Source organism: Salmo trutta, chromosome 25, assembly GCF_901001165.1.
Source record: "Salmo trutta chromosome 25, fSalTru1.1, whole genome shotgun sequence".
In the NCBI taxonomy this organism is placed as follows: Eukaryota; Metazoa; Chordata; class Actinopteri; order Salmoniformes; family Salmonidae; genus Salmo; species Salmo trutta.
In genome coordinates this window covers 1072589-1090088 of record NC_042981.1, presented here as the reverse complement: position 1 = coordinate 1090088, position 17500 = coordinate 1072589, and the positions used below count along the sequence as shown (strand labels likewise).

Below are 17500 nucleotides of genomic sequence, written 5' to 3'. Positions count from 1 at the left end.
TATACAGTTGAAGTGGGAAGTTTACATACACCTTAGCCAAATACATTTAAACTCAGTTTTTCACAATTCCTGACATTTAATCCCAGTAAAAATTCCCTGTTTAGGTCAGTTAGGATTACCACTTTATTTTAAGAATGTGAAATGTCAGAATAATAGTAGAGAGAATGATTTATTTCAGCTTTTATTTTTTTTCATCACATTCCCAGTGGGTCAGAAGTTTACATACACTCAATTAGTATTTTGGTAGCATTGCCTTTAAATTGTTTAACTTGGGTCAAACTTTTCAGGAAGCCTTCCACAAGCTTCCCACAATAAGTTGGGTGAATTTTGGCCCATTCCTCCTGACAGAGCTGGTGTAACTGAGTCAGGTTTGCAGGCCTCCTTGCTGGCACAAGCTTTTTCAGTTCTGCCCACAAATGTTCTATAGGATTGAGGTCAGGGCTTTGTGATGGCCACTCCAATACCTTGACTTTGTTGTCCTTAAGCCATTTTGCCACAACGTTGGAAGTGTGCTTGGGGTCATTGTCCATTTGGAAGACCCATTTGCGACAAATCTTTAACTTCCTGACTGATGTCTTGAGATTCAATATATCCACATAATTTTCCTACCTTATGATGCCATCTATTTTGTGACGTGCACCAGTCCCTCCTGCAGCAAATCACCCCCACAACATGATGCTGCCACCCCCGGGCTTCATGGTTGGGATGGTGTTCTTCAGCTTGCAAGCCTCCCCCTTTTTCCTCCAAACATAATGATGGTCATTACGACCAAACAGTTATATTTTTGTTTCATTAGACCAGAGGACATTTCTCCAAAAATTACGATCTTTGTTCCCATGTGCAGTTACAAACCGTAGTCTGGCTTTTTTATGGCGGTTTTGGAGCAGTGGCTTCTTCCTTGCTGAGCGGCCTTTCAGGTTATGTCGATATTGGACTCGTTTTACTGTGGATATAGACACTTTTGTACATGTTTCCTCCAGCATCTTCACAAGGTCTTTTGCTGTCGTTCTGGGATTGATTTGCACTTTTCGCACCAAAGTATGTTCATCTCTAGGAGACAGAACGCATCTCCTTCCTGAGCGGTATGACGGCTGCATGGTCCCATGCTGTTTATACTTGCGTACTATTGTTTGTACAGATGAACATGGTACCTTCAGGCATTTGGAAGTTGCTCCCAAGAATGAACCAGACTTGTGGAGGTCTACAATTTCTTTTCTGAGGTCTTGGCTGATTTCTTTTGATTTTCCCATGATGTCAAGCAAAGAGGCACTGAGTTTGAAGGTAGGCCTTGAAATGCATCCACAGGTACACCTCTAATTGACTCAAATTATGTCAATTAGCCTATCAGAAGCTTCTAAAGCCATGACATCATTTTCTGGAATTTTCCAAGTTGTTTAAAGGCACAGTCAACTTAGTGTATGTAAACTTCTGACCCACTGGAATTGCGATACAGTGAATTATAAGTGAAATAATCTGTCTGTAAACAATTGTTGGAAAAATGACTTGTGTCATGCACAAAGTAGATGTCCTAACCGACTTGTCAAAACTATAGTTTGTTAACAAGAAATTTGTGGAGTGGTTGAAAAACGAGTTTTAATGACTCCAACCTAAGTGTATGTAAACCTTCGACTTCAACTCTACATGTGATATGAGTAATGTAAGATATGTAAACATTATTAAAGTGCCATTGTATAAAATTACTAGTGTTTCATTTTTTAAAGTGGCCAGTGATTGGGTCTCACAGCAGTCTCTCTGAGTTAGTGATGGCGGAGAAGGAGGGGGGCAGTCCTTGTTAGCGGGCCCTGACGGTGGCACTGTGTTATCCTCAAAGCGGGCAAAGAATGTGTTTAGTTTGTCTGGAAACTTGGGGCGGCAGCGTAGCCTAGTGGTTAGAGCGTTGGACTAGTAACCAAAAGGTTGCAAGTTCAAATCCCTGAGCTGATAAGGTACAAATCTGTTGTTCTGCCCCTGAACAAGGCAGTTAACCCACTGTTCCTAGGCTGTCATTATAAATAAGAATTTGTTCTTAACTGACTTGCCTAGTTAAATAAAAATATGTCTTGTGTCTGAGCAGTTGAATTGTGACTTGTCTGGTATTTCACTTGTGGAGGGAATAACTACACTGTTTATATTCTCAGACCTCTTTCCGCGGTGGTTCTTTCAGTTTTGCGCGAATGTCCGGTTAGGGTAGGTTTTAATAGTCATAGTGGGTACAACATCTCCAATGCACTTCCTTATAAATTCACTCACCAAGTCAGCGTTATTCTCTGAGGCTGACCGGAACATATTCCAGTCCGCATGATCAAAACAATGTTGAAGCGTGGCTTCCGATTGGTTGGATCAGCGTTGAATGGTTCTAGTCACTGGTACATGATGTTTGAGTTTCTGCCTATAAGACGGTAGGAGCAAGATGGAGGCGTGGTTGGATTTGCCGAAGGGAGTGTGGGGGAGGGCTTTGTATGCATCGCAGAAGTTAGAGTAGCAGTGGTCTAGTGTATTACCCCCTGAGCATAGTGCAATCAATATGCTGGTAGAATTTAGGGAGCCTTGTTCTCAAATTTGCTTTGTTAAAATCCCCAGCTACAATAAATGCAGCCTCAGGATATATGGTTTCCAGTTTGCATAGAGTCTAGTGAAGTTCCTTGATGGCCATCTTGGTGTCTGCTTGAGGGGGAATGTACACAGCTGTGACGATAAATTACGAGAATTCTCTTGGAAGGTAAAATGGCCGGCAATTTATTGTAAGGAATTCTAGGTCGGGTGAGCATAAGGACTTGAGTTCCTGTATGTTGTTATGATTACACCATGAGTCGTTAATCATGAAGCATACATCCCCGCCCTTCCTCTTCCCAGAGAGGTGTTTATGTCTGTCGGCGCGATGCATGGAGGAGCCCGGTGGCTGAACCGATTCCGACAACAGATCCAGAGAGAGCCATGTTTCTGTGACGTAGAGAATGTTACAATCCCTGATGTCTCTCTGGAAGGCAAACCTTGCTCAAATTCCATCTACCTTGTTGTCAAGAGACTGGACATTGGCGAGTGGTATGCTCGGGAAAGGTGAGCGATGTGCCCGTCTACGGAGCCTGACCAGAAGACCGCTCCGTCTGCCCCTTCTGCGGCGCCATTGTTTTGGGTCGACTACTGGAATTAGATCCATTGTCCTGCTGGGTGGTGTTCCGAACTGAGGATCCACTTCGGGAAAGTCGTATTCCTGGTTGTAATGTTGGTGAGTTGACGTTGCTCTTATATCCAATAGTTCTTCCCGGCTGTATGTAATAAGACTTAAGATTTCCTGGGGTAACAATGTAAGAAATAATATATTTTAAAAAACTGCATAGTTTCCTAAGAACTCGAAGTGAGGTGACCATCTCTGTCGGCGCCATCTCATCCCATACTTTACAGTTGGGATGAGGTTTTGGTGTACTGTGCCTTTTTTTTCTCCACACATAGTGTTGTGTGTTCCTTCCAGACAACTCAACTGTAGTTTCATCTGTCCACAGAATATTTTGCCAGTAGCGCTGTGGAACATCCATATGCACTTTTGCAAACTTCAGATGTGCAGCAATATTTTTTTTTTGGACAGCAGTGACTTCTTCCGTGGTGTCCTCCCATGAACACCATTCTTGTTTAGTGTTTTACGTATCATAGACTCGTCAACAGAGATGTTAGCATGTTCCAGAGATTTCTGTAAGTCTTTAGCTGCCACTCTAGGATTCTTCTTAACCTCATTGAGCATTCTGCCCTGTGCTCTTGCAGTCATCTTTGCAAGATGGCCACTCCTAGGGAGAGTAGCAACTATAACCAACATCTCCAATCTCGTCTCATTGATGGACTCCAGGTTAGCTGACTCATGACTCCAATTAGCTTTTGGAGAAGTCATTAGCCTAGGGGTTCACATACTTTTTCCAACCTACACTGTGAATGTTTAAATGATGTAGTCAATATAGACAAAAAAAACACAATAATTTGTGTGTTATTAGTTTAAGCACACTACGTTTGTCTATTGTTGTGACTTAGATGAAGATCAGATCAAATTTTATGACCAATTTATGCAGAAATCCAGGTAATTCCAAAGGGTTCACATACTTTTTCTTGCCACTGTATGTTGTAATATACTGAACAAAAATATAAATTCAACATGCAATCACTTTCAACATTTTTACTGAGTTACAGTTAATAAGGAAATCAGTCAATTGAATAAATTAATTAGGCCCAAATCTATGGATTTCACATGAACTGGCAGGGGTGCAGTCATGAGTTGGCCTTGGAGCGCATGGGCCCACCCACTGGGGAGCGCATGGGCCCACCCACTGGGGAGCGCATGGGCCCACCCACTGGGGAGCGCATGGGCCCACCCTCTGGGAGCGCATGGGCCCACCCTCTGGGAGCGCATGGGCCCACCCACTGAGGAGCGCATGGGCCCACCCACTGGGGAGCGCATGGGCCCACCCACTGGGGAGCCAGGCCCACCCACTGGGGAGCGCATGGGCCCACCCACTGGGGAGCGCATGGGCCCACCCACTGAGGAGCGCATGGGCCCACCCACTGGGGAGCGCATGGGTCCACCCACTGGGGAGCGCATGGGCCCACCCACTGGGGAGAGCATGGGCACACCCACTGGGGAGCGCATGGGCCCACCCACTGGGGAGCGCATGGGTCCACCCACTGGGGAGCGCATGGGTCCACCCACTCCCACCCACTGGGGAGCCAGGCCCACCCACTGGGGAGCGCATGGGCCCACCCACTGGGGAGCCAGGCCCACCCACTGGGGAGCCAGGCCCAGCGATTCAGAATGAGTTTTCCAACCAAAAAAGGTCTCTATTACAGACAGAAATACTCCTCAGTTTCATCAGCTGTTTCAGGTGGCTGATCTCAGACGGTCCCACAGGTGAAGAAGCCGGATGTGGAGGTCCTGGGCTGGCGTGTTAACACGTGGTCTGCGCTTATGAGGCCGGTTGGACGTACTGTCAAATTCTCTAAAACGAAGTTGGAGCCGGCTTATGGTAGAGAAATTGGTGGACATTCTTTCAGTCAGCATGGCAATTGCACACTCCCTCAAAACTTGAGACATCTGTGGCATTGTGTTGTGAGACAAAACTGCACATTTCAGTGGCCTTTTATTGTCCCAAGCACAAGGTGGACCTATGTAATGACCATGCTTTTTAATCAGCTTCTTGATATGCCACCCCTGTCAGGTGGATGGATTATCTTGGTAAAGGACAAATGTTCACTAACAGGGATGTAAACAAATTTGTGCACTTTTGAGAAAAATAAGCTTTTTTCTCTACATATGGAACATTTCTGGGATCTTTTATTTCAGCTCATGAAACATGGGACCAACACTTACATGTTGCATTTCTATTTTTGGTCAGTATATATTGTAACTTTAGTGACCTTGCCATACAGAGCCTTCGGAAAGTATTCAGAACCCATTTTCCACAACGTGTTACGTTACAGCCTTATTCTAAAATGTATTGAATATACATTTTTTCATCAATCTACACACAATACCCCATAATGACGAAGCGAAAACATATTTTTTGAAAATGTGCAAATTTATTACAAATAAAAAACAGAAATACCTTATTTACATAAGTATTCAGACCCTTTGCTATGAGACCTGAAATTGAGCTCAGGTGCATCCTGTTTCCAATGATCGTCCTTGAGATGTTTCTACAATTTGATTGGAGTCCACTTGTGGTAGATTAAATTGATTGGACATGATTTGGAAAGGCACACACCTGTCTATATAAGGTCCCACAGTTGACAGTGCATGTCAGCGCAAAAACCAAGTCATGAGGTCGAAGGAATTGTCCGTAGAGGTCTGAGACAGGATTGTGTCGAGGCACAGATCTGGGGAAGGGTACCAAAACATTTCTGCAGCATTGAAGGTTCCCAAGAACACAGTGGCCTCCATCATTCTTAAATGGAAGAAGTTTGGAACCGCCAAGACTCTTCCTAGAGCTGGACGCCCGGCCAAACTGAGCAATTGGGGGAGAAGGGCCTTGGTCAGGGAGGTGACCAAGAACCCGATGGTCACTCTGACAGAGCTCCAGAGTCCCTCTGTTGAGATGGGAGAACCTTCCAGAAGGACAACCATCTCTGCAGCACTCCACCAATCAGGCCTTTATGGTAGAGTGGCCAGACGGAAGCCACTCCTCAGTAAAAGGCACATGACAGCCCACTTGGAGTTTGCCAAAAGGCACCTAAAGACTCTCAGACCATGAGAAAGAAAAATTCTCTGGTCTGATGAAACCAAGATTGGACTCTTTGGACTCTTTGGCCTGAATGTCAAGCGTCGCATCTGGAGGAAACCTGGCACCATCCCTACGGTGAAGCATGGTGGTGGCAGCATCATGCTGTGGGGATGTTTTTCAGCTGCAGGGACTGGGAGACTAGTCAGGATCAAGGCAAAGATGAACGGAGAAAAGTACAGAGAGGTCCTTGATGAAAACCTGCTCCAGAGCACTCAGGACCTCAGACTGGGGCGAAGGTTCACCTTCTAATAGGACAACGACCCTAAGCACACAGCCAAGACAACACAGGAGTGGCTTCAGGACAAGTCTCTGAATGTCCTTGAGTGGCCCAGCCAGAGCCAGGACTTGAACCCGATCGAACATCTTTGGAGAGACCTGAAAATAGCTATGCAGCAACGCTCCCCAACCAACCTGACAGAGCTTGAGAGGATCTGCAGAGAGAAATGGGAGAAATTCCCCAAATACAGATGTGCCAAGCTTGTAGCGTTATACCCAAGAAGACTTGAGGCTGTAATCGCTGCCAAAGGTGCTTGAACAAAGATTTGAGTAAAGGGTCTGAATACTTATGTAAATATGATATTTCAGTTTTATTTATTTGTATAAATTTGCAAACATTTCTATAAACCTGTTTTTGGTTTGTCATTATGGGGTATTTTGTGTAGATTGATGAAGAGAAAAAAAAAACGAATACATTTTAGAATAAGGCCGTAACGTAGCAAAATGTGTAAAAAGTCAAGGGGTCTGAATACTTTCCAAATGCACCATATATTGTAATATACTGCAACTATAGTGACCTTGCTATATATGTTGTAATATATTGTAATTATAGTGACCTTGCTCACCAGAACGCTCATGATCTGCAGCTCCTTGAGGACAAAATCCACCATCTTCTGATTGGTCAGTGAGGCCAGGACGGCGTTGTGACCCCGACAGGTCAGCTTGGCGTTGTCGTACGAGTCCTTGGCTGTGATGAACTTCAGACACGAGTTTCCTACCAGGTGCCAGTTCTCACCACATATATTCTCTGGAGGAAGAGAAATATTGATTATAAATAGAGATATACACTACTGGTCAAAAGTTTTACAACTCCCCCATTTTTATTGAAATTTAACCAGTTAATAACCTGAAATGTTGAAAAGGTAAGTGGTAAACTTAAAAAAAAAATAAAAAAAAAAAAATAATTAAAATGAACATTTCAGAGTTATAAAAAAGGCCTTTTTCCAGAAACAAGTAATGGTTTAACAAAGTGAGGAAGTAAATTAAGCCTTGAAAGTTAATGCTAACAATTCCTACAGGTGTCCCAGATTTTGTTGCTTACTTCCAAACCCCTCTGTCTGTATAAAAGCAGTGTGTTACTACACTCTTTTAACAAAGGAAGACAGACAGACCATTATAACCCTTAAAAGTCTAGGTATTTCCTTTAGAGAAATTGAGTACAGTTTCCTACACCATCAAAAGGCACTTGGCAACTGGAGGAAACTCTGACAGGAAGAGGTCTGGCAGACCCAAAACCACAACAGAATCAAAAGACAAGTTTCTGAGAGTCAACAGCTTGCATGATAGGCGGCTCACACGACAACATCTTCAAGCACCGCTTAACACTGGTCGAAGTGAGCAAGTCTCAGTTTCAACTGTGAAGAGAAGACTTGGAGCTGCAGGTTAGACAGGTCGAGTGGCAATAAGACAGATGGCAAAATGAGAAGAGAAAAAAGTCTTGCCTGGGCCATGTAGAGAGATACACTTCTGGTTTCTTACCAGGTAGAGAGATACACTCCTGGTTTCTTACCAGGTAGAGAGATACACTTCTGGTTTATTACCAGATAGAGAGATACACTTCTGGTTTATTACCAGGTAGAGAGATACACTTCTGGTTTCTTACCAGGTAGAGAGATACACTTCTGGTTTCTTACCAGGTAGAGAGATAAACTTCTGGTTTCTTACCAGGTAGAGAGATAAACTTCTGGTTTCTTACCAGGTAGAGAGATACACTTCTGGTTTCTTACCAGGTAGAGAGATAAACTTCTGGTTTATTACCAGGTAGAGAGATACACTTCTGGTTTCTTACCAGGTAGAGAGATAAACTTCTGGTTTATTACCATGTAGAGAGATACACTTCTGGTTTCTTACCAGGTAGAGAGATACACTTCTGGTTTCTTACCAGGTAGAGAGATAAACTTCTGGTTTATTACCAGGTAGAGAGATACACTTCTGGTTTCTTACCATGTAGAGAGATACACTTCTGGTTTCTTACCAGGTAGAGAGATACACTTCTGGTTTCTTACCAGGTAGAGAGATAAACTTCTGGTTTATTACCAGGTAGAGAGATACACTTCTGGTTTCTTACCAGGTAGAGAGATAAACTTCTGGTTTATTACCAGGTAGAGAGATACACTTCTGGTTTCTTACCAGGCAGAGAGATACACTTCTGATTTCTTACCAGGCAGAGAGATACACTCCTGGTTTCTTACCAGGTAGAGAGATACACTTCTGGTTTCTTACCAGGTAGAGCGATGCACTCCTGGTTTCTTACCAGGTAGAGAGATACACTCCTGGTTTCTTACCAGGTAGAGAGATACACTTCTGGTTTCTTACCAGGTAGAGAGATACACTTCTGGTTTCTTACCAGGTAGAGCAATGCACTCCTGGTTTCTGGGTTCCCACTGGCAGTTCTGGTCCACACCACAGCTCTTACAGCTGGTCTTCTTGTTGCAGACGTATGAGGGGTTGTCTTTGGGGCATATACCATACTCCACTATGGCCCCCTGGGGAAGGAAGACACGTCATACATTCATATACATGACGATTCCTGGATTTCCTGCTCACTCCCTCCTGATTCCAGAAATATTCAAAAAACATTTTGAAAACCTGAGTATTTTGTGAAAGCTACCGTAATTTTCGCGACCTTAAATGGTACCAAATACACATTGTGTGAAAGTCCACGTTATCTAAATGTAAAGTAACCCGTCCCGGGCCAGTTCTTACCGTGACGGCCGTGCAGTTTGAGCTCACGGAGAGACACTGAACAGCACACCACTGGCAGCCGTTGGTATTGGATGTGCAGCTGTAGCAGTCCGCGTACTGGTCACAACGATCGTTGTCAGCATCTATAATACAACCAGACAGGACCTTGTTAATACATACAGGTGGTAATAGAATAGTAATAGTTTAGCACAAGAATAGTATATAATAGTATAGTACTAGTGTAGTACTAGTATAGTATAGCGTGGTATCGTATATAATAGTATAGTACTAGTGTAGTACTAGTATAGTATAGTGTGGTATTGTATATTTGCAATATAGTACTAGTGTAGTACTAGTATAGTATAGTGTGGTATCATATATTAATAGTATAATACTAGTGTAGTACTAGTATAGTATAGCGTGGTATCATATATTAATAGTGTAGTACTAGTATAGTATAGCGTGGTATCGTATATTAATAGTATAGTACTAGTGTAGTACTAGTATAGTATAGCGTGGTATCATATATTAATAGTGTAGTACTAGTGTAGTACTAGTATAGTATAGCGTGGTATCATATATTAATAGTGTAGTACTAGTATAGTATAGCATGGTATCGTATATTAATAGTGTAGTACTAGTATAGTATATTAATAGTATAGTACTAGTGTAGCGCTAGTATAGTATATTAATAGTATAGTACTAGTGTAGTACTAGTATAGTATAGCATGGTATCATGTATTAATAGTATAGCATATTAGTAGGATAACATAGTAACAATGTAGTACTAATATAGTATATTAAATCAAACTTTATTTGTGACATGCGTCGAATACAACAAGTGTAGACCTCACTGTGAAATGCTGACTTACAGGCTTTAACCAATAGTGCAGTTCAAGAAGGGTTATTTTTATTTAACTAGGCAAGTCAGTTAAGAACAAATTCTTATTTACAATGACAGCCTAGGAACAGTGGGTTAACTGCCTTGTTCAGGGGCAGAACAAACAGATTTTTAACTTGTCAACTCAGGGATTTGATCTTGCAACCTTTCGGTTACTAGACCAAAGCTCTAACCACTAGGCTACCTGCTGGTTACTAGTCCAACGCTCTAACCACTAGGCTACCTGCTGGTTACTAGTCCAACGCTCTAACCACTAGGCTACCTGCTGGTTACTAGTCCAACGCTCTAACCACTAGGTTACCTGCTGGTTACTAGTCCAACGCTCTAACCACTAGGCTACCTGCTGGTTACTAGTCCAAAGCTCTAACCACTAGGCTACCTGCTGGTTACTAGTCAAACGCTCTAACCACTAGGCTACCTGCTGGTTACATGTCCAACGCTCTAACCACTAGGCTACCTGCTGGTTACTAGTCCAATGCTCTAACCACTAGGCTACCTGCTGGTTACTAGTCCAAAGCTCTAACCACTAGGCTACCTGCTGGTTACTAGTCAAACGCTCTAACCACTAGGCTACCTGCTGGTTACATGTCCAACGCTCTAACCACTAGGCTACCTGCTGGTTACTAGTCCAATGCTCTAACCACTAGGCTACCTGCTGGTTACTAGTCCAACGATCTAACCACTAGGCTACTTGTCGCCCCGAAGAGTATAGTAAGTGTAGTACTAATATAGTATATTACTAGTATAGCAATAGTGTAGTATATGAGTAGTATAGTACTAATATAGTATACTAATACTTTAGTATAGCCTATACACCTGTATTGCTACAAGCATCTATGATCAACACACAGGATGTAAACAGTCAAAACAGGACATATGAAAGGGATGGTTGATGCTTCAATCTCCCCTACAACAAGAGAGATAGCGGAGACTCCCCATCACACCATCAAGAGATTGTTTTAAATCATGTTTTTTGAAAAAAGTAAAAAAACATGACGTTTTGGTTGATAACCACATTTTGCAGACTGAACAAAAGTAAAGACAGAAGGACTATCTTGCGCTTCGAGGCAAGCAACACTGAAGCATACATGAGAGCACCAGCTGTTCCAGACTTCTGTGTGATCACGCTCTCCGTAGCCGATTTGAGTAAGACCTTTAAACAGGTCAACATTCACCAGGCCCCAGGGCTAGATGGATTAAAAGGTCTTGTACTCAGAGCATGCTCTGACCAACTGGCAAGTGTCTTCACTGTTATTTTCAACCTCTCCCTGTCCGAGTCTGTAATAACAACATGTTTTAAGCAGACCACTATAGTCCCTGTGCCCAAGAACACTAAGATAACTTGCCTAAATGACTACAGACCCGTAGCACTCACGTCAGTAGCCATGAAGTGCTTTGAAAGGTTGGTAATGGCTCACATCAACACCATCATCCCAGAAACACTAGACCCACTTTAATTTGCATAACGCTCCAACAGATCCTCAGATGATGCAATCTCTATTGCACTCCACGCTGCCCTTTCCCACCTGGACAAAAGGAACACCTATGTGAGAATGCTGTTCATTGACTACAGCTCAGCGTTCAACACCATAGTATCCTCAAAGCTCATCACTAAACTAAGGATCCTGGGACTAAACACCTCCCTCTGCAACTGGATCCTGGACTTCCTGATGGGCCGCCCCCAGGTGGTAAGGGTAGGTAACAACACATCTGCCATGCTGATCCTCAACACGGGGCCCCTCAGGGGTGTGTGCTCAGTCCCCTCCTGTGCTCCCTGTTCACTCATGGCTGCACGGCCAGGCACGACTCCAACACCATCATTAAGTTTGCTGACGACACAACAGTGGTAGGCCTGATCACCGACAATGATGAGACAGCCTATAGGGAGGAGGTCAGAGACCTGGCCATGTAGTACAAGGACAACAACCTCTCCCTCAACGTGATCAAGACAACAGGAGATGATTGTGGACTACAGGAAAAGGAACTGGGCCTAAATTCTGCTGATCTTCCCGTTGATGAAAAGCCCGATATCAGTGTTCTGTCCCCAAAACTAAAATCTGATACGAACAGAGTGCAATACGTTTTGTTGGCCCTTCGCCAAAGTTCCCGAAAAATTTGTGTTGTTTACAAGGAGTGCAAGGGAAAATTGAGTTATTGCACACGCCCACTTCACCGAGAAGGCATTCCCTATTTGAAATATGTCAATACATGCTGGAACGTGCCAATAGGATATCGCTAGTTTGTTCTTGGCTCTGCCTGCAACCCTGCTTGTTCTGCCCACTATGCTTCATTTGCTCCCATTGAAAACAACCCAGATGAACTATTTTGGGTTAGATATAATATCTTTGGCTTTGCTTCGCCTATTCCTCTTTGATTTATGAAGATACTGTTGCACAAACAACTTGGTGATTTAGGCCATTCACACCATCACTGGTATCAGACTGTACTATATTAGGGATGTAATGATTCACCGCATCACCAGTTCAAATGTTTAAGATATGAGTGCAGCGGTCCAACTTTATTCAAATGTAACATGCATCGGTCAGAAAATCGGGTTCACCTTTTTTTTTGCTCAAATTACTCTATTTCTACTTTCTGAAAATATGTCATTTACTGACAGCTGCGTCCTCTCCTTCACTGTCAACTAAGCAAATCATTATGTTGCAATTATCCTTTTGCAACAACCCCAGGCAATATCCCAAATACAGGTGTGCCAAGCTTGTAGTGTCATACCCAAGAAGACTCGAGGCTGTAATCGCTGCCAAAGGTGCTTCAACATAATACTGAGTAAAGGGTCTGAATATTATATATTTTACATTTACATTACATTTTAGTCATTTAGCAGACGCTCTTATCCAGAGTGACTTACAGTAGTGAATGCATACATTTCATTTCATGCATTTTTTTGTACTGGCCCACCGTGGGAATTGAACCCACAACCCTGGCGTTGCACACACCACTGAGCCACAGGGATTTTGTTTTTGCTTTGTCAATATGTGGTATTGTGTGTAGATTGATTAGGAAAAAAGCTATTTAATACATTTTAAAATAAGTCTGTAACGTATACAAAGTTATAACAAGAAATCACTTTTACTACTCGCACCGCTTTGTCGAAGAAGAGAAGCATGAAAATGATGTAGAGACCATCTCAGTCATCAACCCAATTGAACATTTATGGAAGATTCTGGAACGGCACCTGAGACAGTGTTTTCCACCACCATCAACAAAACACCAAATAATGGAATTTCTTATGGAAAAATGTTGTTGCATCCTTTCAATAGAGTTCCAGACACTAGAATATACGCTAAGGTGTGTTGAAGTGGTTCTAGCCCAACGCCCAATTAAGACGGTTTATGTTACAGATTCGTTACAGATTCGCCCCCGGTCGTAAGGACCATCCCACCCGCAATATTGACCTTGCTAAAACCACTCGACTAAGTTAGCTAGTTGTTTCCAAACACACCGGAAGTACCTTGGGGTTCCAGGGTTCTGCTCCTCCTCAAACAACAGTTCAAAAGGTCTATAGGGTCATGGTTATAAAATACCAGGAAGAGCAGGGTTTATTTTCTCTTTGATAAGGGAGGTAGTAAACTGTATGATGGTAAGTGGGGGTAAGTTAGAGGTTTGTTAGATAGACAGGTCACCTACATGTTTTGGTTCCACAGGAAGTGGTCTGCTCATCCAGTGATCCGGGGTTTGAGTCCCAAGGCAGGCAGGTCCCTAGGGTAGCATTCCAGAGGCAGCGAACCCCCAGCCAGGTTGCTGCACAGACGGCAGCGTTGGGAGCGCTGGAGCAGCTGGCTGGCGTATACATCAAAATGTCACTCAGCAGAAGACTGTTGAACCCCCCGAACACGTACATTACACTGGAGGAGAGAGGGGGGGGAAGGAGAGTGAGAGAGAGAAAGAGAGAGAGCGTACGAGAGGGCTGTGGAGTAAGACAGGGATGCAGCTTGAGCCCCACCCTCTTCAACATATATATTAACGAATTGGCGAGGGCACTAGAACAGTCTGCAGCACCCGGCCTCACCCTACTAGAATCTGTAGTCAAATGTCCACCGTTTGCTGATGATCTGGTGCTTCTGTCCCCAACCAAGGAGGGCCTACAGCAGCACCTAGATCTTCTGCATAGATTCTGCCAGACCTGGGCCCTGTCAGACCTGGGCCCTGTCAGATCTGGGCCCTGACAGACCTGGGCCCTGTCAGACCTGGGCCCTGTCAGACCTGGGCCCTGACGGTAAATCTCAGTAAGACAAAAATAATGGCGTTCCAAAAAAGGTCCAGATGCCAGGACAACAAATAGAAATTCCATCTAAACACCGTTGCCCTAGAGCACAAAACAACTATACATACCTCGGCCTAAACATCACTACAGGTAACTTCCACAAAGCTGTGAACGATCTGAGAGACGAGGCAAGAAGGACCTTCTATACCATCAAAAGGAACATGAAATTCAACATACCAATTAGGATCTGGCTAAAAATACTAGAATCAGTTATAGAACCCATTGCCCTTTATGGTTGTGAGGTCTGGGGTCCGCTCACCAACCAAGAATTCACTAAATGAGACAAACACCAAATTGAGACTCTGCATACAGATTTCTGCAAAAATATCCTCAGTGTACAACGTAAAACACCAAATAATGCATGCAGAGCAGAATTAGGTCGATATCCACGAATTATCAAAATCCAGAAAAAAGACATTAAATTCTACAACCACCTAAAAGGAAGCGATTCCCAAACCTTCCATAACAAAGCCATCACCTACAGAGAGATGAACCTGGAGAAGAGTCCCCTAAGCAAGCTGGTCCTGGGACTCTGTTCACAAACACAAACAGAACCCACAGAGCCCCAGGGCAGCAACACAATTAGACCCCACAGAGCCCCAGGACAGCAACACAATTAGACCCAACCAAACCATGAGAAAACAAAAAAGATAATTACTTGACACATTGCAAAGAATTAACAAAACAACACATCTACCACGCTGATCCTCAACACTGGGAGCCCCCCAGGGGTGCGTGCTCAGCCCCCTCCTGTACTCCCTGTTCACCCACGACTGCATGGCCAAGCACGCCTCCAACTCAACAATCAACTTTGCTGACGACACATCAGTTATAGGCCTGATTACTAACGACGACGAGACGGGGAGAATGTGCCACGAAAATAACATCTTACTCAACAAAACTAAGGGGTTGATCGTGGACAGCAGGAGAGAGGAGGCCCCCCCATAAACTAGGAACAAAAGCGTTTTGCTGCACCCGCCATAACACCTGCTAACTGTGTACGCGAACAATAAAATGTTATTCAAAATCCTCTACATGTCCTACTTCCTGTGTGATGTCATCCTGACAGACCCCTGACAGAGGTCATACAGTCACCAGCCCTGGAGGGGAGAGGGGAGGCTGCAGGGGGGGCAGACACCCCCGTCTGATCTGAGAGGGAGAATGAGACGGGACAGGCTGATGTCCTGTCTGATCTGAGAGGGAGAATGAGAGGGGACAGGCTGATGTCCTGTCTGATCTGAGAGGGAGAATGAGACGGGACAGGCTGATGTCCTGTCTGATCTGAGGAGGAGAATGAGACGGGACAGGCTGATGTCCTGTCTGATCTGAGGAGGAGAATGAGACGGGACAGGCTGATGTCCTGTCTGATCTGAGAGGGAGAATGAGACGGGACAGGCTGATGTCCTGTCTGATCTGAGGAGGAGAATGAGATGGGACAGGCTGATGTCCTTTCTGATCTGAGGAGGAGAATGAGAGGGGACAGGCTGATGTCCTGTCTGATCTGAGAGGGAGAATGAGACGGGACAGGCTGATGTCCTGTCTGATCTGAGGAGGAGAATGAGACGGGACAGGCTGATGTCCTGTCTGATCTGAGAGGGAGAATGAGACGGGACAGGCTGATGTCCTGTCTGATCTGAGGAGGAGAATGAGACGGGACAGGCTGATGTCCTGTCTGATCTGAGGAGGAGAATGAGACGGGACAGGCTGATGTCCTGTCTGATCTGAGAGGGAGAATGAGACGGGACAGGCTGATGTCCTGTCTGATCTGAGAGGGAGAATGAGACGGGACAGGCTGATGTCCTGTCTGATCTGAGGAGGAGAATGAGACGGGACAGGCTGATGTCCTGTCTGATCTGAGAGGGAGAATGAGACGGGACAGGCTGATGTCCTGTCTGATCTGAGGAGGAGAATGAGATGGGACAGGCTGATGTCCTTTCTGATCTGAGGAGGAGAATGAGAGGGGACAGGCTGATGTCCTGTCTGATCTGAGAGGGAGAATGAGACGGGACAGGCTGATGTCCTGTCTGATCTGAGGAGGAGAATGAGACGGGACAGGCTGATGTCCTGTCTGATCTGAGGAGGAGAATGAGACGGGACAGGCTGATGTCCTGTCTGATCTGAGGAGGAGAATGAGACGGGACAGGCTGATGTCCTGTCTGATCTGAGGAGGAGAATGAGAGGGGACAGGCTGATGTCCTGTCTGACGTTCTACCACAGAGCTCTTAATAATGAACTACATAATCTATGGGCAGAACTGGTAGAACTGGTAGAACTGGCAGAACTGGCAGAACTGGCAGAACTGGTAGAACTGGTAGAACTGGCAGAACTGGTAGAACTGGCAGAACTGGCAGAACTGGTAGAACTGGTAGAACTGGTAGAACTGGCCTATTGAAGGTCCGTTGGCTTTTTCTTCACCCAGTTTACTGTCCATCATCTGTCCCAGTTTACTGTCCACTATCTGTCCCAGTTTACTGTCCAACCTCTGTCCCAGTTTACTGTCCACTATCTGTCCCAGTTTACTGTCCAACATCTGTCCCAGTTTACAGTACAACATCTGTCCCAATGTACTGTCCAACTTCTGTCCCAATTTACAGTACAACATCTGTCCCAATGTACTGTCCAACTTCTGTCCCAATTTACTGTACAACATCTGTCCCAGTTTACTGTCCACCATATGTCCCAAATGTACTGTCCACCATCTGTCCCAGTTTACAGTACAACATCTGTCCCAATAGAAGGTGTCTCTATACCTGACCAATCAGAGGGTGTTTCTGTACCTGACCAATCAGAGGGTGTTTCTGTACCTGACCAATCAGAGGGAGTTTCTGTACCTGTCGCTGATGATGGCTGTGTGTCCGAAGCGGTTGATGTCATGGTGGAGGTCTGGTCTGGGAAGCACTGACCACTCATCACATGCTGAAGAGAAGAGAGGAGGAGAGGAGAGGAGAGGAGAGGAGAGGAGAGGAGAGGAGAGGAGAGGAGAGGAGAGGAGGGAGGGAGGGAGAGGAGAGGGAGAGGAGAGGAGAGGAGAGGACGAGAGGAGAGGAGAGGAGAGGAGAGAGAGGACGAGAGGAGAGGAGAGGAGAGGAGAGGAGA

At 44.7% G+C, this 17500-nt stretch overlaps 1 protein-coding gene across 7 annotated transcripts in view; it reads right to left on the bottom strand.

Moving 5' to 3' along the window:
* Nucleotides 1-17500, bottom strand: part of LOC115161816 (attractin) — a 254934-nt gene that overhangs the window by 164859 nt on the left and 72575 nt on the right. For 6 of the 7 annotated variants that reach the window (XM_029712598.1, XM_029712600.1, XM_029712599.1 and 3 more), the window contains exons 11-15: nt 17236-17320; nt 13768-13985; nt 9240-9361; nt 8881-9019; nt 7091-7281 (exon numbers count right to left, since the gene is read on the bottom strand). In XM_029712598.1, the coding sequence (XP_029568458.1) occupies nt 7091-7281; nt 8881-9019; nt 9240-9361; nt 13768-13985; nt 17236-17320 (755 nt within the window). The remainder of the gene's footprint in view (nt 1-7090; nt 7282-8880; nt 9020-9239; nt 9362-13767; nt 13986-17235; nt 17321-17500) is intronic. The other variant, XM_029712604.1, reaches the window with a different exon arrangement.